This window comes from Anticarsia gemmatalis, chromosome 16, assembly GCF_050436995.1.
Source record: "Anticarsia gemmatalis isolate Benzon Research Colony breed Stoneville strain chromosome 16, ilAntGemm2 primary, whole genome shotgun sequence".
In the NCBI taxonomy this organism is placed as follows: domain Eukaryota; kingdom Metazoa; phylum Arthropoda; class Insecta; order Lepidoptera; family Erebidae; genus Anticarsia; species Anticarsia gemmatalis.
In genome coordinates this window covers 662,987-690,212 of record NC_134760.1, presented here as the reverse complement: position 1 = coordinate 690,212, position 27,226 = coordinate 662,987, and the positions used below count along the sequence as shown (strand labels likewise).

Below are 27,226 nucleotides of genomic sequence, written 5' to 3'. Positions count from 1 at the left end.
AAGTGTCAACATTTGATTCTGATTTTTGAATTATTCTCATAATAAAATCATTGACTCGACCACCACAAAAACAGCTCTAAGATAGATTATTTCCTATTAAAATCATATACCAGTTTTTCAAATAAACATTATACTAAACAGATTTAAACTTTGACCCAAATCAATCAGCATAAAACTCCCTAAAACTTTTGAATCCCATCACACGGTAAGCCTATAACGGTATATGTCTTAGCTCATAAGATAGGGGTTGGTATGCCGCCCGTAATTCCATACAACCCTTACCGAATTCTCTCTAAGATATTAATATTATCGATTAGAATAATTCTATCGGAAGTATCGACGTTTTTTGTCTTACTCTCGCATAGAAGTTTGTAAGTTTGTTTTATAATAAGTTTTTTCGTAACTTTTTTCTTGAAAGACGTTCGAATATATTGATATTATGTTTGACCTAAAAAATAATGCCTCTGTGGCGCAGTCGGTAGTGTATCCGACTACTGATCATGAGGTCTAAGGTTTAATTTCCGGATCGGTAAAATTACTATTGGTATATTCTTAATTGCTTGGTAACGTGCCCTATATAGGCTCGTCCCCTAAAACATGGGACTAACATTGTTATCAGCGAAACATGGGTGTATTTCACACTCTGCCTACGCCTTTGGGTATAACAGGAGCGATTGAGGATCAAAATAAATATTGTCTTCAGAAAATAATCAATTAGTTACTTACTAACACAAAACTGACCTGATAAAGTAAGAGAGAAAGCCCATTCAACTAACTTATCTTAGGCAAAAATGGGATTTATGAAATCAAATCGTATTACAATTTAATGTAACATTGAAACTTGATATAGACTAGTGTCGGTTGATCGTTATCTTCGTAAGAAATTGATGTCTATGTATATACGGGACTGAATATTGGTCTAGATGCATGTTCTTAAGGTCTTCGACCCCTGCTAGACTTGACGTATATAAGTCCAAGTAGTGTATCTTACATAGAAACATTAGGGACAAATCCGTTTGATAGGGTGATAGTAATAGTATACCCGCGTTTCGCCATTAAAAATGTTAGTTTATTATGCAATAAGGAACCTATTGCCACTTATAAAGTCCGGACTACTACTTTTTTTTTTTATTAACCTTAAAAAAAAGTAACACTTTGTCCCACCTGGGAAACGCACCCGGGACATTGTGTTTAGTATACGGATATGCAACCGACCCCGCCACAGAGGCAGTCAATTTTGAAAAGAATTGAAGATCAAATGTTCGAATATAATTTCTTGAAATTAGTCGACAAAGTAATTTTTGTTCCCAAATATTTGCTCTAAAGAGAAGTTCTACGGACAGTTATACACGTCCACACGATCACCTGTTTGCAGTGCGGCAACAGATCCAAGAGCCGCACTAACCCGACACTATACCGAAGATATCCCGGACATCGACCTGCGCGAGATTAGTATGGCTCTCAGACAGCTCAAGAACAACAAGGCTCCAGGTGATGACGGAATAACAGCAGAGCTTCTAAAAGCGGGCGGACAGCCGATATTAGAAGCTCTCCGAAAACTGTTTAATTCTGTCATCCACGAGGGTACCACGCCTAAGGCATGGCACAGGAGCGTGGTGGTGCTGTTCTTTAAAAAGGGCGATAAAGCTCTTTTGAAGAACTATAGGCCCATCTCGCTCCTGAGTCACGTCTACAAGCTGTTCTCGAGAGTTATTACGAATCGTCTCGCTAACAGGTTCGATGACTTCCAGCCTCACGAACAAGCCGGTTTCCGAAAAGGCTTTAGTACCATAGACCACATACATACGCTGCGGCAGGTTATACAGAAGTCCGAGGAGTATAACCGGCCCCTATGTTTAGCGTTTGTGGACTATGAGAAAGCCTTCGATTCGATCGAGACCTGGGCAGTGCTACAGTCTCTCCAGAGGTGCCAAATTGACTATCGGTACATCGAAGTGTTGAAGTGCTTATGCGAAAACGCCACCATGTCAGTCCGCCTTCAAGACCAGAACTCGAAACCTATCCAGCTGCGGCGTGGCGTGAGACAGGGAGATGTAATATCTCCGAAACTGTTCACCGCTGCACTGGAAGACGTCTTCAAGCTTCTGGATTGGAGAGGACTCGGCATCAACGTCAATGGCGAGTATTTGACTCACCTTCGATTTGCCGACGATATCGTAGTCATGGCTGAGACCATGGAAGACCTAGGCGCAATGCTCGATGACCTCAGTAGCGTATCCCAACAAGTGGGTCTCAAAATGAACATGGACAAGACAAAAATCATGTCGAACCACCATGTCAGACCCACCCCTGTCAAGATCGGCGACGCTACACTCGAAGTTGTTGACGATTACGTCTACCTAGGACAAACTGTCCAGTTAGGTAGGTCCAACTTCGAGAAAGAGGTCACTCGTCGAATCCAACTCGGCTGGGCAGCGTTCGGGAGGCTCCGACACATCTTCTCGTCCGAATTACCGCAGTGTCTCAAGACGAAAGTCTTTGACCAGTGTGTGTTGCCAGTGATGACCTATGGCGGTGAAACGTGGTCGCTCACTATGGGCCTTATCAGAAGGCTCAAAGTCACCCAGAGGGCAATGGAGAGGGCTATGCTCGGAGTTTCCCTGCGAGATCGAATCAGAAATGAGGAGATCCGCAGGAGAACCAAAGTAACCGATATAGCCCTAAGAGTTGCGAACCTCAAGTGGCAGTGGGCAGGGCACATAGCTCGCAGAACCGACGGCCGTTGGGGCAGAAAGGTTCTTGAGTGGCGACCACGAACCGGGAAACGTAGTGTTGGCAGGCCCCCCACAAGATGGACCGACGACCTGGTAAGGGTTGCCGGAGTCCGATGGATGAGGGCGGCCCAGGACCGGTCCTATTGGCGCTCGATGGGGGAGGCCTTTGTCCAGCAGTGGACGATTCCCGGCTGAGATGATGATACTATAGATATTTCCATCAAATAGAATTCCTTAGTAAATAATTTCCACTAAAACGAGCGTAGTAAAGCGTTCCAAAAGGGCGTGTAATTACAAGAGACCGAGAACGAACGCTAAATTATCTAAGAAAGTAACGATTTTAATCAGCACTAAGTAGGAAAGAAACGAAATTTATTTCGCATTAACTAAGTACATTTCTAAAGACTTCTTTTTTAAATAATTATTTCTTATTTTGACGGTATTTAATCTTAATTATTTTAAGTGTTAAGACCCAGTCACTCATTGATTTGTTGTCAAACGATTGAAGAGATGATTATTTGCAGTTGTCGCATGGTTTTTTTTAAAGTATATTTACTACGCAAAAACATTGACTACCATCGACAATTAAAGGAGGTCAATCTAATACAAAATGTTTTTGTTTATGACCTGACGTCTGTTGAACCTGAATATGTAGACAAAGTTGTATCCAAAATATTCACTTTACAATGTTAGTCCTATAAAGAAGAGAGATCCTATTGCCGATTAACTATCGTGACAAAACTCTGGGCTACCATTGAGAATGCTCTATAAAGAATTAATCACAAGACCTGAGCTCAGCATTCACATTTATTCCTGATCAGACCACAGAATGTTCTTGTGTCATACTATTACTCAGCATATACGACATTTTCAAAATGTAATGGCAATATTTTTGAACGGATAACAGTAACATTGAACAAGATTGCAAGGTATAATTGTAGAGAAGGTATAAATAAAACAAGCGCAACACATAATTAAGCCGCCGCATAAATTGGCCGGCCCTAATGAAAAATGGCGGCGTTCTAAAGGGTTGACTCTAACGGACTGTAGGGATACCAAGGTTTAGGTGAAAAATTAAGGACAACAAAAAAATATTCATTGAACGACTATTGTCTACCAAAGTTCGGATTCGATCCGTATGCCAGTGAATTCTGATAATTAATATATCACTGTGCGTATTTGCTGCATTTTTACAACATAACGTAACTTTTAGTCTTTACAAATATTGAAAATTCTTTGAAGCCGAACAAATCCATATCTTTTAAACTTTCGTGAAGTCTACTATGTTATATTATACAGATGTTAACAAAGTCATGCATTTTACAATGTTTTGATTGACGCTTAAATACAGGGATGCGAATCCCTTCTACTATCAACTATCGACCTACAACTATCGTATGAAAACCTGATTAGCAAACCTAGCGCGTGCCTTGAGAACTAACTGTTAAGCACATTTTAAACATCAAATTGTCGATACTCGTTAGAACTCACTGTAAAAAATGGCCGTGACTCAGACATATTAATCGCGGGGAGAAATTTTATCTACATTTCTCTACAGTACTACATAGTGTAATAAATCAATATAACAGCACTAATAAGACATAATTATGCCATCCGCAGTCAGAACATCTGGCGCGGCGGTTAATACGTCGGTTCATTACGTCGCCATGTGACGACATAGGCCGGCAATGGTTATAGTTCATTACTGATAGTAATTGATATTGCTGGTCGCTTCTTGATTTAGGTGCATTGGTATTGGGGCTTAGAAATAGAGTGTAGAGCTTTTAAATTAAAATGCTCAAAGTTGAAATAGGGTAGACTATTAGTCAAATCAACTACTCTTTGTGAAATGTAAAAAACACATTTTAGTATAGAACTACCATATGGTGACTTCACAATTTCGTATTATAGCCGAGATCAGATGAGTGCCTAATGTAATGCATACGTTTGCAATAATTTTAATTTCAACAGCTGTTAGTGTACTTATTTTAAAAAGGTTTTTTAAACTCCACGCTTTAACAGATTACAGGAAAAAATAAATAAGTAAAACAATAGTAATAGAAAAACAAAAACAGTAGTTATAGTCATCCTTGCAAGGCAAAGTTTGACTGCTAATAATATTTCAGAATTAATGTCTAATTTTATATAAACAAGTTTTGTAAATTGGGTATGAGCAGAATCATGGTCACCCTACTCTAGCTAACCGCTACAAAAAACACAAAACAAGGTTGTCACACATCCACCGTGATTTGTAGAAATTAGCGCGAGAACGTTTGTCTTGTGCTCAGTTTGTTTGAACAGGAGCGTTGAACGCGTTAATGACACATCCATTTTTAATTCAACGGTTATGACTCTATGTTTTTTGAGGATTTTTTGCTGGTGTGAATTTTACTGAGTTTGAGCTTGCAGTCAGCTTGCGAATACGGTCAGTGTGATCTGTGCCGAAACGTCAAGAAATAATTAGAGACATTTTATTTCATCATGGTGTCTAAAGAGTTGGAAATTTTATAAGTGTCGTGGTTTGTGCACGTAGCGCTTTTAAGACCCATTTAGCCATATAGTACCGTTGTAGGATACAGTATAGAGATACCCAGGATTTTACAATACACAATCTACTAAAATTTTAAGTATGTTTAAATAGAAAAACTGTTTTAGATTTAATTTCATCGCGTAAATTAAGGCATTAAGAGTTTACCTACGTAGAACAATAACATATTTATGAAGGTAACTAAATGCAACGATGATTAAACATGGGTAAATAGAGGTGTGACATAAAACAGACCCTTACATTATGAGCTCGTACAGTATCAGAGCTGATTGCAACAATCTCATTATATCATAACTACACAGGATATGACGGAGGTACGCAAGTGATATTAACTGAGTATACCGATCTTTTTAGGGTTAACTGACAAAATTATGTATATTTGAGTAAACATTTTGGGATTATGTAGTATTATACCTAGCTGATCCATAGGGCTCGTTTGTATGAAAATATGAATATTAGTAATCTTAAATTTTTTTTTCTAGTTTATTTTTATAGTCAAGATAGGGTTAGGTTTTGACTAGACCATGTTGGCGTTCCTTGGTTTACCTTACATATAAAAACCGTCACTTAAGAAGCCTGTATCGTGTGACATAAAGACCCTTACATTATGAGCTCTTACAGCATCAGAGATGATTGCTACAATCTCACTACGACAAAACAACACAGGATATGACGGAGGTATGGAAGTGATATTAACTACATCGATCTTTTTAGGGTTTACTGTCAATATAGACGATGTTGTTCATTTTAGGAGAAATTTTGGGACCTTGTTTGCCTGTGTATATGATTGATAAAATATTTGGTACTAACTGATCTGTGGGTCTTTGCACGTATGAAAATAAAAGATATTGAACTAATATATTATGACAGATTATTAGGTATTAGAATATAATCATTTATCTACTACTGGGCAAGTCAATTTCAAATGTGAAGACAGATTATATAGATAGGGGATAGATAGGGTTTAAGTCTACGATGACAAATACCTTGAAAATAATAATAATAGTGAATATTTATTGCATAATTAATTTAGTTTTAGATTCACTGAAAACAGCCCGGGAACCTAGTCTTCAATTCAAAACACTCATATTACCCAAACAATATTAATAAATAAAATATATTTTATCGTGAACAATTTCCTCTAGTCTGGCATCCATTTTACCTTACTCTGACCAATTTGATTGAAACTTTTTGCACAGTCATGACGAACCCAAAAAAGGTTCTAGTTTCGTTCAGTGGCTCTCAAACTTACAGTCATTGCTTTTAATTTGATATTTATTGATAAACATTATAAATTAAAATAGAAGTAAGGGCGTTACTGTACCGAACTTATGTGTTAAAGACTTTTGCAATATGTTTATTATGAGTAACGATTTGTTTTATTATGTTTTGTTATCAAAAAAGATTCAGAAAGAAAGAAAATATTAGGTCCCGGGAGATATGCTGCATAAGGTGTACGAAGTTATGCACAATTTAGGGCCAACTGCGGATATTTTTTTAAAATATTACGTGAATGTTATCTGATACATGGGATTAACGCATCCAAAACATGTCAACGTTCCAGTTTTTGATACATTTAATATATTAGTCAGTCATCAGTCATATTCTTCTTTATTCTCTTTTGAATCCTAATGAAGTTAATTCTACCTACAACTACTATTTATTTAGAATATCACTCACTGGATTAGTCTTAGAAAGGTTTATCTGCAACTCCAATTTTGTCAAGACAAAGACCCTGTAGCAATTTCGAAAAATTACGACCGCGACACTTTATGAGGGTCAAAGAATTATGTTATCAATAAATTGATCGGCGCCATCTTTTCCTCTTAATGTGACCAAGGAATTGATTGGAAAATACTTTCAATTAACTCTTAGTAATGGATTATAGTCATTTCAGTTGGTTCGTTGCCTCATAGGGTCGGTTTCGGACCGGAAACGGACGTAATAAGTCCGTCCGGCGGACCGGAAACTATTACTAGTGAAGCTACCCTGAGGGTCCAAAATATAGCAGTGATAGGGTTAAGGATATGAACGTATTGTGCCTGTTTTGCAATTGAGATCGTTTATAATTTTGCTGACTGTAATATGTTACTTTGTGGATTATTTTGTAGACCCTGCTTTATTTGTTGTCCCTTATAACCCATGTCTGTTTAGTTCATAAAGTCTAATAAGAGAATTTTGTTTATTATTAAACTGATATGATTGAACAGCGTTAAAAATATTCTGTTAGTACATTCCGAAAACTTAAACAAGAGAGCCTTGGCATGCACTTTTTACTCAAAATATAATTAAGAATTCTGTACATTTCCAATATAGTGACTGTATCAAACTAGCAACCATCAGCTCAGCATCAGCAGCGAAAGTTCTATATTCTAAATATAGAACACTTCAGCCACCTGTAAAACTAACATTCAAAGCTCTCTACTAAGTTACATGTCTAACTATACTAGAGGTACCACTCTACAAATTAACCATTCTTTTTCAAAACTTTGACTCTCAGTACTTGTAATATTAAAACGCAACGGGTCTTAAACGCGATTAAAAATACTTGTATTGCAAAAGCCTCAAATATGAATCTAGTTTTGATTTTAGTTTTAAATGTTTAACAGCTATTTTTGTAATGAAATCAGTCACCTCACTCTCCATAAAATCATCCTCAACAAACAAAAAAAGCCCTATTAAATATTATCTTTATAAAACGTCCCGTGCCCGTCGTTTCACTGCGGTTAACTGAAAACTAACAAACGCACTATTAAACAAATAGCGCGACGGTTCGTTATGTCGTTCACTTGTTTTCGCTGACGGCACAAATACAGGTGCTCCAGTAATAGTTGGTGCACTTTTTAAGGCATTTTGGACGTTTCTAGAGGTAAATGAGTGTGATAAAAATTACAATTTTTCTTGTTGATATCTAACATTTCCCTCACTACCTTAAGAAAATACCATATTACAGTCCTTAAAAGGAAGCTTTAGCATGAAGGATTCAAGTCCGTAACTAAATTGAAATTGAATTCGCGAATAACAAATAGACATACTTTTACAAAAGCAATCGCGCTATAATATTACTTATTACTCGTTTAGTTCGCTCAAAATGCCACTTGGGATCACCACTGAAAATCAGCGCTGTGTTTGTGACTCACATCACAAGCATAGCAACAAGCTAAGTGGTGACCTCATTGTCACGCTATTCAAGCACAAATTATATCTTTGAAATGTACAGTAATTTTTATGTGACAAAAAACATCTTTCTTTCTTTGTACAAGTTAAACCATGAGCCTATTATTTGCAAAATCTTGTATAGTCCAATAACTTAGTAGAGGGGCTTGTGTGCAGTGTCGCGGCAGGCAGAGGTATACAAAATTCAGAATTTAGTACGTCAGTGTACCGCAGGCCTATGAAGCTGTCAGTGGCTTATTTGATATAGCTGCTTTACGAGTATTTTGGTAATATACAGAATTCTTAATTACGATTTTGGTAAATGGTGCATGCTTATATTCGTCCAAGTGCAACGTTATAGATGCACTTCAAGAGGCTTTTTTCTACGTCGTTTAGAGTTAAATGAAAAGGTAGTTTATTCTTTCACCAGATATAGCGGCCTGTCTAAGCTGGGTGAACAAACATTATTGTGGTTTTAGAAGAGATTTTTATTTTTTCTTGCAATTTACTCGTTTAATAAGTGATAATGTAGCATTCAAATAATGAAATAATTGTTTAATTCAGTCCAGTAAGTCCTCTTTGAGCAAATTGATTACAAACTTAGTCACATTCAATTTTTTCGTCTTTATCTTTGTGACACTACTTAACATTAATCCCTATTTCAGCTCCTCTACACTTAAGTTCTGTAAGCTGCTCTGAGTATATTAACTCTAAATTAAATTTAGCTTAGCAAATGTTGATTAGCTCCAGAACATTCTACATCGCAGACAGCAGTAGTCTCAATCAAGTGGTTTCTACAGGCGGCTCGTATTTGACGATACGTCGATTAGACTGTGATTGAGTATTCACAGCGATACGTCTTAGACATGAGAGTTAACTATGTTATATTAACTGAACAGTTTTGCGACTGAAGGAGCTGCAAGGGAACAGATTTCGGCGATAATATATCCAGGGAATATATTTGTAAGAGTTTAATGGCTGAAAATATGGCATTCTGCGAATCGTGACTTCAATCAATCTAGTTTTGTTTTTATAGGAATAACTTGTTAGTTTATTTTAACAAATCTTTTAGATACATTTAGATTATTAGCTATAAAATTACTTTAACTAATAACTAAATCAATTATTTATTTTAATCTTTGGCCTATGCCCATCTTTTGGAGATGATTCAGGTGGCGATAGATACAGTAAACATATTTAGGAAGAATCATCTTCATTCCTGGTAAAAAAGACTTATGCATGAGTGACATGACGTAAAAAATACTAATATTACGCTTATTTTCTTAAATTATGCCTTTTGCTCCATAAATAATTGTTAGACCACACTAATCTTCAAACTCAATTCAAGTCACGAGTGCCATCGGTTATTCAAATAATTGCGAGTCTATACCAATCGCATTTACCTTATAACTTGGTTCTCACAGATCATATCGCGGGCCCACGAGTTATGAATACAGATCGCGGTACAAATTGACATGATAATGCGACAACTATTTGATCTCATCCTTTGATTAAGGAATGAATGTTATTAACCTATTAGTCACGGGGTACGTCTCATAAATACGGAAATTGATGGACTATTTATGTTTTTGGTTGATATGCAAATGTTTAATTTGCTATTTGTTTTACTCAGAAATTATGTTTATTTTCTGAGATAGCCTTCTTCCAAACAGATTATCACAATTGTATCTTTTTTTCGAATGTATGGTCTTTGGCAAGTCAATTCGTATCCCAACGTATCTTGATGATTCAGAAGATTTATTAAGAGACTACCAAAGTTTACTAGTCGTAAAACTTGTTTTGCTGGAGGAGTTGTCTTTACAGAAATGTTTGGTCATAATACATTTGTTAACATAACTTAATGTGTTTTATTTTCAAATCAATTAACAACAATAAAAGTTATTCAATCAACCACAACACATTCAGTAATTCAAAAATAATGTTATAACATTAACTTGACCCTAAAACATGCATTAGATATCATCTATAACTTTAAAAAACTGCATTCTAAAAAGCCAGTACCAATCAATTTCGCTCTTCACTTACGCCGGCACATGCTGGCACTATTACTAATGTAAGTGGTGTACTACGGCGGTTTTACTCGAAAACACTGAGTAATAACGTTCGGTGTGCCGCAGGGGCCAATACTGGGACCTGTGATTAATTGCTTCCAAGAATCGAAAAGATTCTTCAAAGGTACTTAACTTCACATATGTACTTTATGTTATACATGTTATTGTTTGAAAAGATTGTACATTTTTTGTCTCTATCTACTCCTGTAAAGAATATCGAGTTTTATTAATACAACCCTTTGAATATAAGCATAAATTTACAATTTTACGACATTAACACAAAATTGCACTAAATACAAAGAGTCGATGAATTATTTGACTTTCAGATAACAATTGAAAGTTTTCAAAATTAATATTATCGAAAGCAATGTTAATCATATACATAAAACAGCAAATATTCTTAACTAACTGCTGACCGTTTACAGTAATAAAATGTTATAAAAACCCAGAGTGATAAAGTGCGGTGTGCCGCAAGGCTCACTCCTAGGACCTTTAATTAATTATTTCAAAGAAAAAAATAGAAATAGCAGAACCTTTGAGGCGGCGACATAAGATTAAACTATGCAGGCGTACAAGATATAGACGTCTGCATTGCAAATGAATGGGAGAACGTGCAAGGAATATACATGGATGATATTATGACAATGCATATTGTAGAATTAGGTAGAAGACGTAATATTATTATAAATCACGATATTTTAGTGGAGAGGTTTGTATTTGCATTTGGCGGTTAAACAATAATTTAAGTGCTTTGGTTTATATCTGCCGTAGATTCATCTTTGGATTGGTGGTAGGTAACACTAATGAAAAACCAAAGTGCTAACAGGAGAATGTTAATGTATGGATGGTTGCCAACTGAATAATAAATAGATTTGAAATCTTTAATTACTTAAACATTACCCACTTTAAAATTATTTATCCCGATATGATACATAGATCATAATTTGAATGGTAAACAAAACGCATACAAGCAAAGCAATATAGACTACAAATCCAACCGTTTTAACTGTAAAGCTTGAATACTAGAACAAACACAACCGTAAATTAACTAAAACAGAAACCTCTATCGTTATTCATTTACGTTCTATGTCCAAATAAATAAGAACAACAAAACAACAAAAAACTTCAACCGCAATAAAGAGAAACATGCGCTGAACCGATTAATTTAATCAAAAAATCTGCCTCTGAAATTCCGAGCTACTCTAGTTATATTTACCGCACCGCAGGTAACCGCATAAATGTTGAACGGCTGCATACACCATGCAAATCTAAACACGATCGATACTAGATTGAAACATTGTGAATGCATCCCCGGTATACACATTGATTTTGTAACGTGAACTTAGTTGGTTCACCTGATCGAAGGCTTTTCAAGGATCTAAGGACACTTGAAGAGGTCTGCGTATGTGAAGTGCTTGTCCAATTTTGTGTGTGAAGTGTGTCTGCTTTCTTAGGAAGGTTTATTAATTACATATATGCTTGTCAAAGGATTCGGTAGTGCAGATATTTGAGCGATTTTTCACGACTAAAAATGTTTTCTATATGGAATTGGTTTGCATTCAGTGCAGTGTCAGTGCATGTGTTACGGAGTTGAAAAAAACCATTTTTAATATTGTGTTTGCATTGCCGTTTTACTGAAATCATTATAAAATAAGACTCAGATTTTAAAGTGATCAGAGTTTTTCATAAAATTACATAACACTAAAAACAGTAGGTAACATAAAAGACATATTTTTGTTACAACACTTTTTACTTTTAAGGAACTCACAACAAATATTTTATGATGACGACAACAGTATAATAAAATACGTTTGTCGGTGTAGACAACAACTCCTAAAACGTTGAAAAAACCGTGAAACCGGAGTATGAAACAAAGTATGAAATATTTTATGAACATCGTAAACCTACCTTCAACAATTCTCCTCTCGAGACGTAAAGAAACTCAAACAATTGCAATTAAAAATTAAAGAAATATCCAGGTAGTTAAGCTTCTAATATACATGTCGGGCTAAGTCCGACTTCCTCATATAAAGTTGTAACATTAAGAGCAATGGACGAGTAAAACGGGAAAGTTAATTTAAACTCGGTTTATATACGGCTAGCTTGGTACTGTTGCATCTGTATTGTATGGCAGCTATTGTGTCTTTTGCTATCGATGTTATTGAACTAAAGTTTGTTGTGAGTGTGGTGTGTATGTATTATGTGCTAGATAAAACCAGAGATGTTATACCGACATCAACTATCGGCAATCGCGACCATATTGAGAATTTTGTTTGGAAAATTAATTGTGATGAATATACGTTATTTCGGGGATGATTTTTACGAAAAGGTATTTTCCAGTTACTTCCGGAGGAGCAATTATAACTGTCTAAATTACTATTTACATATTATTAAATATTTTTTTATTTCTATATCTGATCAGAGCTTTAAGTGGGAAAATAATACTTAACACTGGCAGTGTAAATTTAGAGACTACAAAAATAGATATGCTAAGTTTAGTGTTTTCGGTTATTTATTGGGTTTTAATGATTGTTGCTATTCTAACTTAACTATTCTGACATTCAACAGGTCGCCTCTTAATCAACTAGATTATCACATCAAATAAAACAAATCAATTGACAATCAATTTCACCAATAATTCAATCAATTACCGAAAAACATTACGACATCACCCTATACATCACAATCAGAGTATAACCCGGCTAAATGGGAGAGTGTTCGATGTCTTCGCTCTGTTGAACCGGATAGTGGTCTTGAAAATGGTCGGCTATTGCCCGCACGTCGGTCCTAAACCAATACGTGATTGTGTTCGCTTCATTTGGTTCAGCCAAACAGTTGTAAGATTATCACTAGAATTGTGTGATCTTGCACAATTTTGATCATTTCGATCTACAATTTCTAGTTTTAGGTTTGTTATTTGAAGTAGTTAAGGATTTAAGAGCATGTACTGTGTTATGGTCTTGCCGTTCCTTGTGTTGTTGTAAAACATCGCAAACTTACTAGTAGTTTTGACATATTAATATCGGTATGTAGCTTTGCAAGTTCGAAATAATATTGCAAAAATAAATAATTGAAAACACAAATGTGTTTTTTCTACGAATGAACGCTGTTGTCAGTTCCTTTGTGCAAAGTTAAAGGTTTAATGTGATAGCTTAAAAAAAGAAGTAGCGAAATTACAAAATATGTACGTATAGTTAGAACAAACTGAAATAAGATCAGCATTGGATGGACTCCACTGGACTTTGGATTCCTTTATTCTTTATGAAGTCTCTACAAAAATACGTACATATTTTCTTTTTGAGATATTTGCGAGCGCAAACTGTTTACCGTAAGCTAATTTAATTTCGAGGCATATCCGAGTGAGTGCTACCAAAATAATTTTCTTTGCATTTTAAAACTTCATGTTTTGAACCGCTGAAATTCTGCAGCAGAAATTCTTCAAGATTATTCAGAATATTTTTATTTAGCTCAAAGACGAATGAATATTTTCAAATTAAAATTATTCCATTCAAGCTTTCCAATTAAAAGGGGTTTCGTAGGAAGTCTTTTCTGAGGGAATGGTATAAAAATTGAATAGGAAAGAAGCGACCCGTAACGATTATTTTGATGGCAGTTCAAAGGAGCTCCTTGTATTGGGAGGGAAAGCGATGCGTCTTTTCTTTTCTTTGTGTGTCAGAACTTGTTCGTTCGGTTTTGTTTTCATATAAACGGATTGTGCTGTCCAGTGGGCATGTGACTGCTAATTGTGGGGTCTTGGGTTCAAAGTGTTATTTCGCTACTCTGAGTTTTAATAAAGACGTAAGTGTCTTCATTTATGCTGAGTTTGAACTATGTTATTTTCGGATGAGTGATCATGTTGCAATATTTTTATGACTTTACTACTAGATACGAAAGTGAATAAAACATCGGAGTTTCAAATTCCAGTCCTTATATTATTTCACAATAAAATTGTTTTGACTTTGTAACCTAAAATACTTAATGCAATATGATACTCTGAAACAGAAAGTCTACAGCTAAAAATACCACAATCCATTCATATACATAAAAATGCCTTAAAGAAAATATCTTCTCCACTAAAAATAGATTCGCGGATATCGTACGTGCCTTCAGCGCTAACTCGCCAACGTTGTAATGCAAATATTTGTTATATCCGCCGGACATTCGGATACCTAAAATATTCGAACAAATATTTTTTCGTGTCTTGCGTGTGGTCTCCACGGAATATGAATAAGTTAGGGATTTGTTGCTTTCCTCAAAGGTAAAGAAGGATTTTATTGGGAACTTTTTTACGCAAACCAGAAACTCATCATTTTGCATTTGACCATTGTGGTGAATTCAAGGATTACAATTTTATCAAGAGCAGAGCATTGCCAGATAGATACTGGACTGTTATAGGCTTTCAGTTTGTAAACACTACATAGTGTATCTGGAATTTATAAAATTGAATGGCTGTCATAACACGGGAAGAAAGAGTTGTCTTTTTTAAATTCCATTTAGTAAGTTTTCTTTAAAGATGTAGATGTTTTATATTAACCGAAATAAAATCACGATTTGTGGCACTCTAGGTGACAAAAGACCAAATAACACTTTTGCAACGATCACAACATAATATATTTTCTTTGTTTAATTCATATCGTATTTTCTTGTCAAACATTGACTTCTATTTTTGTATAAAGTAAATCTTATCTATTATAGCAAATCCGCAGAATACCACAAAACCTAAATAGAAAAGTGAAGCAGGTTTCCCACAAGCAATACCGGAATTCCAAGAAAACTAGCCAAAGGTTGACCAATGTACCAAATAAATGTCCAATCAAACGGAAAAAGATAATTGAAAAGATAACCAAAGAATAATCTTTCTCCTATCTTTTCTCTTAGTTGTATGAAATCCACAGAGATTTGCGATATTACAGTGGCGGGCAAATAAATGGGGTACTTAGTAGGAGCTTAATAGCCGTGTGATGTACTACAGGCCACGTTACTTGGCGCACTTGAAACTTTTAAAAGTATTTTTGTGGATTTTTAAACGGTTTCTTTTGTTACTTTAATTGAATGTTTTTAAAGAGAATGTGTAAATTTTCTACTTATTGTGGTCTTTAACGAGCATTTAGGTTTGTATTCAAACATTGTTATGGGACGGTTATGGGACTGATTTTTTTAATAATTTAATCTCATGGTTAGTGATCAACTTGGTATGAAAGTTGTTCAAGCCGCCTGAAAGGCCTTTCGACCTGGCTTAGGACTGTTGTCTTGATAGACAACAACTGAGACCGACTATTTGCGTACCCTTCGATCACCCATCTATAAAATGACCGTGCCAATAGTTGCTTAACCCATGGATCGTTTACCGATCATTTATTATCATGAAATATGTTAGTGTTTTACATTACTGTACAAACAATTTGATTTTAAGTATGACGTTTTAATATGAAATGTACAGCGTATTGGTCATGAAAATAGTCATACAGTGATACATATTTTGATCAGATAAATTTAAATGCAGTAGTTGGTCGTTAATACGCGATGCAGTTTATATACAATAACTAATTCTCCCTTAATATCCACTACAAATATCGTATAATATTTCCACGTTACAATTGCAATTCCAATTCAAAATTAATACAGCTCCTATTACATTCCGACTAACAACCAAAACATTGATAAAATAAATTACAGCTCATTATTTAAATGCCGCATTGCACCAACAATTTGCACGGCAGTGTAAAATAAAATCAAATTACTCATTTAAAATAAATGCGTATCAAAACAGGCGATTAATACATATGTACAGTGCAGTGCAAATAAACTGCATAGTGTGAATTAAAGCGGAATGCTGGGTGTTGCTGAGTGGATTGCAGTGTAATCCGATTGAGCGTCGATTCAGAATTTTGTGCTTACGGTAATGAAATAATGTAAGGATGTTTTTTTAATGTGTTAATTGGTAATTCAGGGCGTGTTTTAATCTGCTTTTTGTTGTGTACATTTCGTGGTGTTTATATTGAAAATTTCCTGATTTATTCTGTAGGTATTTTAAAAGCAACCTATCATTTTGTCCAACAATTCGGAGTTTTTCTTTCATTTGTTACAAAAATAATCCATATAGTTTTTTTGTTTTCGCATGTTTCATATGTCTACAATTTTATTTACTTTATGCAATGAAAGTATTAAAAAATTTTGACACTTTGTATTTGTATTGATATTTTGTATCTATTTCTTATTTTGACCCTGTAATATTTATAAATAAATAATTGATATATACAGTTCAATTTAATATCAGCTAACTACTAACTACAGCAAATTGCCATTCCGAGGATTAAATTGATATCTTGTTATTTTATATACTGACCATCTATATTTTTGACATTCAAATAAAAAAATAATAATTGGACATTACAAACACGGTTACAAACATAAACTACCGGCCACAAGCGTTCAAATATTGCAACCCATACGCTGTAATGAAACAAGCCCTATCGTTTAGATTCAAAACTAGCATTTTATTATTCATAGACAGTAAGCATACCATTACCGTCCGGTAAGTAACGGTAATGACGGTAATGACCGTTGTTACCGTCGGTAACAGTCGTTTAAACGTTTAACCATACATTATTTACAGCAGACTGTTTGTGATATCGACTAAAGAACTTCAAATATTTGTTTAGTATTCGTAGAAAGGGAATAAAATACTAAAGTACTCAAAATTTCTTAAAGTTCTCCGAAAAAAAATAGATTATGTTTGACTCCGTCTGCCTGTCACAATATCCATAGTACGTAAAAATTGGTCTTTCCCATTTAAAAAAGTACTTATTGTGTTTCTAACTTAGTCCGCAAGTTAAGCATCCTATGTTAGCTACCTCTTTTCAACTCAATTTCTCCTATAAGATTCATCGTTATCAGTGTGAGGTTTACCCTATGTATTTATGTAAGCGTTAAACACTAACTCTCTTATTCATAAACACACTATTAGCCTATTTTAGTTAAAGAACTACTATTAAATGTTTTCTCTTTTTCATATCACTAAGGAGTGAAAGAAACAAAACTCTTTATAAGTCTTTCATAACTTCATATATTTTTATGAATAAGAGGCAGGAAGACATTACTAACATATTAGTATAAATAGTAATATTAAACTAATCCATATAGTTTTACAGGAGTCTCCGAATAAATAACATAGTGAAGAGCCCGGAAGCAAAGCAGCCTAACTTTATTTCCTTATTTCTAAATAAGTTTAACGCTAATTCTATTATCGGAACTCGGCGTGTCTTCGTAGAACTACTGTTTATTTAAACCGTTTTCTGTTGACGGATTAAAAGTACAGCCTTACTTCATGGAATAGACTTGAAAATCACTATTTAAGCCAGATTGCATTTGCAGTACCGTTTGTGTAAATTTTGTAAAAGAAAAACTCACCTGCGTAAGATATTTAAGTAAAAATAAAAAAAGCATAAAATATTTTCTAGAATTTGGACTAATTTATAATATTTAGCTGCTTATTAAACACACCACACTTTTTTTGCTGAACGTAGTCGTGTAAATACTGTTTTGCGTAACTTTCTTTTTATAGAGATAGATTCATTTTGCATTATTAGAATCCTTGTGGACTATTGGATATTTAAGTTAACATGTAGTTAATAGCTAATATCCAGTACATTGTTTTTTTTTTATTGATTAATATGTTATGTCAAAGCAGCAATGTAATATACAGTTGCTATCAAATTGACGTACACTAATAAATTGTCAACTGAAAAACAATACACCGTAGAATTACATCAGTCATTCACATCACATACATAGAGTTGTAGGCAGAGGTATCAAATACACCCACGTTTCGCCATTTACTTCTTCTCCTTAAATTTTAGTTCTTCTTATATTCTTATAATATGTTAGCCCCATGTAATAGTGGTATAGTATTGTCATAATTCACCAAAATTAAACGTTTCGTTTGAAATCCTCTTGCCTTGTCGGCTATACCATAAATAATACAAAACACAAGAAGCTTACTGTTAGTATTCTCATTAACAATTCTATGCATTCTTTAATCCCATTAAAACAAGTAATAAATGATCTTGACGTCTGTAACCCCTCAATTATAAGACTTTACTAAGTTGATTAGGGGAACTCATTCATGCTATCAAGCCTCCCCAACCAAATGGACTGAGATCTATGACCTCTCGAATATTACAAAGGATTATGGACTAAAAATGGCAGTTTTGGGTGGTTTTAGTTAGAGGGGAATAATTTAACGTTGTCAACTGAACTTCTCAACTTGCTCTGTTGTCTCTACCTACCCTTATTTGCGGTAAAAGGAGCGTAGTTAAATAGCAGACTAGAAGCTTGATTCCTCTCTCAATTCAGGAGAAGACCCTTTTATAGGGGCAGGACAGTAAAATTAAAAATAATTTAATACCAGACCAAAAATAGGCATCTATTAACTACGACATATCTATTTGTATGCTCTGTTTTAAAACTCCGGAACTCCGGAACGGACTTTTCTTTGGAAACCGAACTCATGTCTTCCTGATGCAGTGGTAGTGACATAGTCGCGGCGTCATTATGTTTAACGATTGTTAGCTTACTTAGTTCAAAAACCACCTCACGATCACCCATCCGTAGACAGTCCGTACCAAAGGTTGCTTAATACAGTAATCTTCTATAAACTGGTGAACGCAATAAGCGTTTTTAATTCTGCGTAAAAAAGCTAATCTAGCCTCTCTTTCGAGAGTAGACCCGTACTTAGTGCAAAAGTAATGCGTTTAATATAAATATATTAGTGTAAAGATCATGAACTTGGAGCCTAAAGAAGGCATTTTCATAATTATCGTTAGTGACTTAATGAGTCGACTGAAATTAGGGACGGGTCGTTGACCTTTCAAGGACATTGGAGGACGTAATCATTGTTCTTGGTATGTAAGGAATTTTGTAGTTAGAGACTGTGACATAGGTTCTAAGATAGAAATAATTTTGTTTTCTTTGAACATTTTGCTTTGGTTTCTGCCTATTCATATGAAAAACGAACGTCAGGAATATATTTCGCTATTTTAGAATTTTACGACTGTTGATGAAAGATAGAAATTACTCAGCTTTAATACATTTTTAGCTTAGTTTTTTTTATGTTCGTGCAATTTTTTTACGCATTCGAACTTGTTGTCTTGTTCCTGGGCGTTGTAGATAATAATTTACCAATACTACTATCAATCTGTGAATTGAATCCGAAACCTTGTAACGGCAGTCGTATAAGACCACTCTAACCAGTGTATTAGTTTCTGTGGTACTGAAAAGTACAATACAGAAGCGAATGCTAAAACTCAACTCTATCTCTACTAAAAAATATCGAACAATGACTTTTTTCATACTTCAAATACAACACGCATAATAAATATTAAAAAAATCAATAGTTTCTAAATATTGTGGCTTCAAAAAGGTAATTAACACCTCAATTAACCTACTCATATTACCAACTTTAACTATAATAACACATACAATATATCAAACAGAATTCTTCACTCCATTTAACGAAATGTACCCACCCTTTAAATTTTCCTTTCTCTCTTAATTGTACAATTAAAGTGACAATGTTATTTAATTCAATTATTCGTCTGTTAACCCACTTTGTTAAATAGTGGCCCAATTTAGTACAAAACTCCAGTTTTCGAAGCTCCCGTTTATAATGTACTGTAAAACGCAAAACTTCTTTGTGGAGATGAAAATATTTGGTGCTAAAATGTTTTGAAAGTTTTAATTTAGGTCTTTTTATTTTCATAGTCCTCAACCCATTTGTTGTAAGTGTGTACTAAGGTCTAACTTATTATGTTAAAAAAGCTTACAAAACCTTAGGTTTCGTTATGAGATCGTGTTACCAGTTCGTTAATTTAAAAGTATGTAAGATTCTATATTGCTCTTACGTTCGCAGCACCCTCGAATATTGTTCGCAAGTTTGGAACCCACAGTATGATGTCCACATAAAGAGACTGGAATCCGTACAGCATAAATTTACGAAGTTTTTACAATATAAATGCGGCAAATACGATAACGGCTATGAGGAGAGATGTAGACGACATCATCTGTTACCACTCCACGAAAGGAGGAAAATTGCTGACATAACATTTGTAGCCAAAATAGCCCAATCCAAATTTGATTCCCCATATTTGCTGTCAATGTTATCGCTCAAAGTTCCCACAAGATCAGTGAGAATTCCAATCATATTTCATGTACCGCGTACCGTCACTAGCTACAGGAATAACTCGTTCTTAATCAGATCAGTTAGCTATATAAATGAACTTGTTAGCCATTCTGAGCTTGATATATTTAATACGAAACCGTATGATTTCACAAAAGTTATGTCAAAGCAATGGTTTGAACCGGCTCTCTGACTGTATCCAATGGTACTGTTACTAATAATTTAATAAATACTTTGCTCGTAATAAATGTTCTCATATCTTAATGTATCACTTTAAAACAAACTACTTAAACACTAGCATTGTAATTGTCAACCTTTACTAGTTAAATATTGTGTGAAAACATATTAATGGTATCTAGAAACGTAAATAGCTTTGTATAACCTAGATAAGAATACTGTTTGTTTTCCAAATAAAATAAAATAAAATAAATAAAAATATAAAAAGTGTAATTAACCTAAGGCTTGGTTTTAGCAGTCCTTTTGCAGAAGGCTTAGTTTTACCTTCAATTCTTTTTTCAAGAAAATAGTCACCTATGTATTTTTCTGGATCGTATTTGTTTTACCCTGTCAAATTTTATAACAACCGTATAACTTTTTGGCATAATAGACAAACGAATGCCTTTACATCTTTAAATATGACGTATATCAAGTTGTAATATTCCGCAAAAAAAAAAATAGCATAACGTTTCTCTTTTCCAGATGGGACACCAAATAATCAAATGGAGCTCACCTGAACAGTTGCTCTAACTCTTCAAAATGGAGAGACGTGAAGAGCTCCACCGTCACGGCTGCAGCATCGCCAAGCAGACCATCCTGACCACACACCCCAGCGGTCTTCAGACCAGGGTCTCAGTAGAACTGGCGAACTTCGACGCTTTATGCATGCATTCAGAATGCAAAAGCAGTCCAAAAAGACCCTGGGATGGGAGCCCATTTTTAGCCCGCCGTGGTCTCATGAGTGGGGTGGGTGGTGTGTCTGCCCACGCTACGCCAGTTCTTGGCCGGAGGAGTGACATGGTGAATGAGGGGAGGCTCTCCCAGCAGTGTACTCCCGTTATGAGGAGACGGGAGGTCCTGGACAGCCCTGGAGGGTCTCCTCTCTTGTCACGAAGGGCTGTGGATGAAGAGGACTGTACAGTGGATAATAGTGTCATCAGTGGCTGGTTGAAGTTTCGAGATAACAAACGGGTAAGTTAGTATTTCATCGTCATCTATACTAATATTATAAAGCTGAAGAGTTTGTTTGTTTGTTTGTTTGTTTGTTTGTTTGTTTGTTTGTTTGTTTGTTTGTTTGTTTGAACGCGCTAATCTCAGGAACTACTGATTCGATTTGAAAAATTCTTTCAGTGTTAGATAGCCCATTTATCGAGGAAGGTTATAGGCTATTATATATCATCACGCTACGACCAATAGGAGCGGAGTACGAGTAAAAAATGTTACAAAAACGGGGAAAAATTTCACCATTCTCTCTTATGTGGCGCAAGCGAAGTTGCGTGGGTCAGCTAGTTTTTTATAATGAAATCGGAAATATTTCTGAAGGATTTTTTGGATTGTTTAAAAACACGTACCCAATTGGAATATAATTCATGGAATATAATCACTAAACGTAAAAAATGCGGTTATATCCCTCTAACATCCCTTAATCTTGTCGAGAATATTCCTACCACCAAAAAAAGTGTCTGAATAATTTTAGCCAAAAATCCTGTCCAGCAAAAATTATCACAATCTTTCTTAAGGTGTATTTAATGCGTATTTTATAAAACTGTTCAGTATAAATCTAGTACTGAAACAAATTAATCCGGGATTAGCGAGTGAGCCTGCGAATTGTGTGTGATTTAACAAAATGCTGTAGGTATTAACATAATGAACTCAACCGCTGGGACCGTTTTAAACCTAATGTTTATGAAGACACATATTTTTAACGCATGAAACTCGTATCTTTGTAATAGGATTTGTGACCAGACTGGATACTTTTTAATGTTTGAGGTTATAAAAAACACAGTATGGATAACTGTTTTTGTGTATTTTATGTCTTTTGTCAGTTTTTTCGGCTTGGGGAGAATCTGCCTTATTTACTGTAACTTTTTTAATTATTTTTTGTGATGGTTATAGTCAGGTTTAGTTTCAATTAAACATTTAACTCTACGACTGAACCAAAGAGGAATTTGGCGTTGGTCCTGCTCCTTTTTTTATTTGCTATCACATCCAAGTTTGAGAGAGAGACTGTTGGACTTGGACTCCACTTGGGCAAGAAGTTATTTTTTGTGTGTTTAAGCGGTATAAAAAGCCATCTGGGCAGATAAACAAAAGTATTAGCTGTATTGCAATTTACGTCAATTTATTGCTAAAGATATAGACGATAAACAAAACCATAAATAGCACCAAACCACATAGTAACCAGAGCATAGTTTTAAACTACCTTTTCACCTTTGGTATTTTTATCACTTAATTACAAGGACACCTGTAGCAAATATATTTTCAAAGTCAAGATCACCACAAACATCCTTTGACATAAAAACACAGGATCCTGTTTACCATCTTTATTACATAAAGAAATTAAGTTTCTCATTACGACGGGCCGGTTTATGAAACATTTCAAAATTACGGTCATCGTATCAGATTATTTTTGGAAAGACCTCTCAAAGATATTTTTGAACCACCGGTATTTTCTAGTAGTGATGAATTATGGAATTAATTTTGAAAAATATTTTTTTACGGTAGTGATATTAAGATGAAAATTGGTTTTCTTAACGGGTCTTATTGAAAATCGTAAAGCAAAGAAAACTGGCTTAGCTGTAAATATCAGTAGTCTTTAAAAGTTGAAACAAACTCATCAGCTTCCTATTATTTTTTAAAGACAACTCCCGCACTAAGAATTACTTTTGTATCGCGGGGGCTCTTACGATCATACACAAAACGGACACAAAGTACAACCAGACTAGAAAAAACTACTTGTGGATCGCACAAATAATTGTTCCGTTTGGTAATCGAACCTACGGCCTCTCGACGTAGGAGCGTGGCGACCACCTTAACCACTGCGTCACGGAGACCGTCAAAATATATGCTAGTATAGATCTGACTACACAAATATTAAGCATTATGATCAAACAATGTCAAATTTCAAATCGACTTTGATTATACAAGTCTATGCCCATATTGTGACACAGTTTAACAATAACACCGTGTAAGTTGTCAAATGATATTTGAACTAGTATGGTGTAAGCAGAGGTAGGTAGAGTGGGTAATTTAGAGGCACGCTACTAGCGCGAGCTTCGAGCACAAAATGCTTGTACCTACTTTGATGTGGATTAGTGATGGGACATGCTTGAGTAATGTTGTCGATATAATTGTAGATATCGATAAAATTCTTTTTGTGATAAGATATGTTTTTGTATTATAATAGTCTGGAATTTACGAGCAGATTTTTATGCTCGTAATTTTTACTTTTCAATAAATTTATTATTTTATTACAACATTAGTCCAAGTTAATTTGCGAAAGTTAACAATATATTATTTACCATAGCGTTGAAAATAATCAGAAAATTTAAGGAATATTTTTCGGCCAAGCTTCCCAGATTATAGCATATTCTTAAATATTATAATTAAAAATCATTAAAAAAAAGGTTTTATAGGGCTTTGATTAAGTTTATAATTTATTTATAAACATAGACGAATAAAGATTATAAATAACAACAAAAAAAAGTCACCAAAACATAAACAAAACACTCCTCAATTATTTATCTCAAATCGTAGATAACAATCTATCACATCGACACATCGTCCCATCCCTACAGTACAAGGTGGAAAGCCCTTACCCCATTTGCGGAGGGCTCTCCTAAGTCCTTGCTCTGATACCTACGACATAGCACACCTCGTTTAGCACGCCCCAACTGCTTGGCTTATAGTTTTTTCTTTATATTACACTAGTTCCTTTAATATAACGGTGAAACGTTTTCTTGAAAGTGTTAATAGGATGTAAGGCTTTTTGGTTTTGAGACTTTCATCGAAGTAGTAAGCGAATTGAATTATTAAAGTGTTTAGTTAATATACGAACTATTTAGTTTTAAGGAGGTTTTCATTGAAGTAGTAAGCGACGGTTTTAGATTATTATTTAATCCGTAAATGCCTAGATGACGTAGTGAAATGTGTGAGACTACAATGAACGAAGCAAGAGCAGCATCGTGAAAAATGGCGTATTAAGGGGAAGGCCTATTAATACTTAACAGTGGATAGAAATGCGCTGAATAGATAGATAGTGTATAAATACTGGTCAAAGAAGTTCTGGCTTTAATTCACGAGTTTCCGTTGCTAGGTTTTCCGTCTGATGTTTAACGTACTATTGATCAACATAACAATACGCTATTACTACGTGTTTCATGACACAAGACGGGGTACAGTAGAATACAAAATAGTATCCAATCCTATGTCACCTATCCAATTCAAAACCTCAAGACAGTGGCTTAACCCCACTAATACACGAATCTCCATTCCGCCCAGTCACTTAATCACCGCTCCATTTATACAATAACCTACAATGACGCGGTAATTCTTAGAAAAAGTAATATCCTCTAATACCTAACGAATATATCCCACGGAATAACGTTATTAAACCATCCACCTTATTTACTCTTAGTAGAACAATTTGTACTATTTTGTCCCGGACTTTTCCTGACATTAACACACTGAGTGGTCTCCGTGAATTATCACCACACATTTAGCAAGGCCGGGACAAATGCCGGGACAATTTGCGCCATCGTTGGCAAGGACATGTCCTGCGGAAAGGCATAAATCATGGATACCCCAATAAACAATGGTATTGGTGATCACGAGAACGTTTTGTTTGGAGTTGATTGAATTCTGTAATGAAAGGGAACTTTTTGTTGTGACTCAAAATGATTATGTTAATCAGAAATGATTGGTTTATTATTGGATAAAGAATTTCATTATAGCTTGGACTCTTGGCCTGCACACGCGCAAGGAAAAAAACATAGTCACTGATTATTTGCTTTTAATTGTATACTTTACTTTTTGACTTAAATTATTTTGAAAATTTGTTTATTCAGTTCTCAGCAATATACCTCGTATTGCCAATTACCATGAAAATTGAAGTAAAACTGGTTAAAAATCGTTTAAAACAACGCTTGTTGGAGATGTACGCCACTTAAAGATAATTATGTATTTGAAAATAGTGAAATAAAATAATTTTCGAAAAAAAATCCTAAGAAGTTAAAAAATAATGGAAGAAAAAAATATCTTTACAAAAAAACGTAGTTGAGATTCTGATTATCTCCAATTTACGCTACCAACAATACCGTCCTATTCCTATTGTAGAGTCCTACAGAATTTTCAATTAACCCCAGTGCCCGAATTCCCTAAATAAACCTCTATAGTGGCAGCACTATTGATACGAAATACGAATATTTCCTCGTCGTCAATCAGTTCGCCGTATCGAGAGGCAATCTATCACAAAAGAGCTTAACCGCCAGCCACAAATTGTCTGAAAGATTGTTCATAATAGAACTGTTTTGGGAATTGATAGAAAATACTTCGAGTGACAATTGTGAGGGTTTATCTTTGTTTTTGACAGTGTATTTATTTAGTAGTTCTTTTTGGAACACAACAATGTTTTTAGTTTGATAAAGAAGGAAGGTTGAACGCCAAAAAAATGTTATATATGTATATGTTACTGTAAAAGCCCGACCTGTGGTAAATCCAAAGATTTTCCGGTAAAACCTAAGATTTATCAACTCTCAATAGTAAAAGTCCGAACAAGCCGGAGTTTAAAAACTTTGTTACGGTCTTACGGTGCCTATATGAAAAACTCCTTCTTCATACCTATGTTACGGTATAATTATACACCGTAACATAGTAATTATAAAGAGGAGTTTTGGGCAAAGCGACATGGGTAGGTTAGGTCAGAAGGCTGAGGTGGGAGCGAGCGAAGCGAAGCTCCCACCTTAGCCTTCGTGGTTATTTTTTTTAAACCCCGCGAGGAGGAGCCCCGCGAAGCGGGGCTCCGGCGACATCTCGACATCATCAAATGAATAGAGGTAAAAGTTCGAATTAATAGAATTATTCGGACTTTTACCATTGAGAGTTGGTAAATCTTAGGTTTTGCCGGAATATCTTAGGATTTAGCACCGTTCGGGCTTTTACAGTAACATATACATTTATGAGTATTAAGCAACACTTGAACAGCGTGGTGGACTCAAAGCCTCTCCTTATTTTAGAGGAGATCTTTGCCCAGCAGTGGGTAAGTAATAGGTTAGAAATGTAGGAAGGTTTTTCTTTTTCATTCTTGTACAGTCCAACAACATAAAGAGCCTTGGCACAATTTATCTAAATTTTAATTCGTACTTCTGTTTCTAAAATAAAGTAACTGTATCATGCAAGCTACCGTCACTGATGCTCTAAATTTTGAATTTTGTATACCTCCGCCAGCCGAAAACCTTGCATGCAAGGCTTTTTGCTCAGTTGTTGAACATAGAATGGTTTAACTTAACTATACCCTGGACCGATTTTGTTCATTCATTCATTC

The 27,226-nt window shown here is 34.9% G+C and overlaps 1 protein-coding gene across 1 annotated transcript in view; it reads left to right on the top strand.

Annotated features, from left to right (window-relative positions):
* The window catches only part of LOC142979135 (uncharacterized), a 425,130-nt gene that overhangs the window by 4,096 nt on the left and 393,808 nt on the right, over positions 1 to 27,226 (top strand). Inside the window, exon 2 of the mRNA XM_076123898.1 lies at positions 21,388 to 21,876. Coding sequence (XP_075980013.1) covers positions 21,445 to 21,876 — 432 coding nt within the window. The 5' untranslated portion in view covers positions 21,388 to 21,444. The remainder of the gene's footprint in view (positions 1 to 21,387; positions 21,877 to 27,226) is intronic.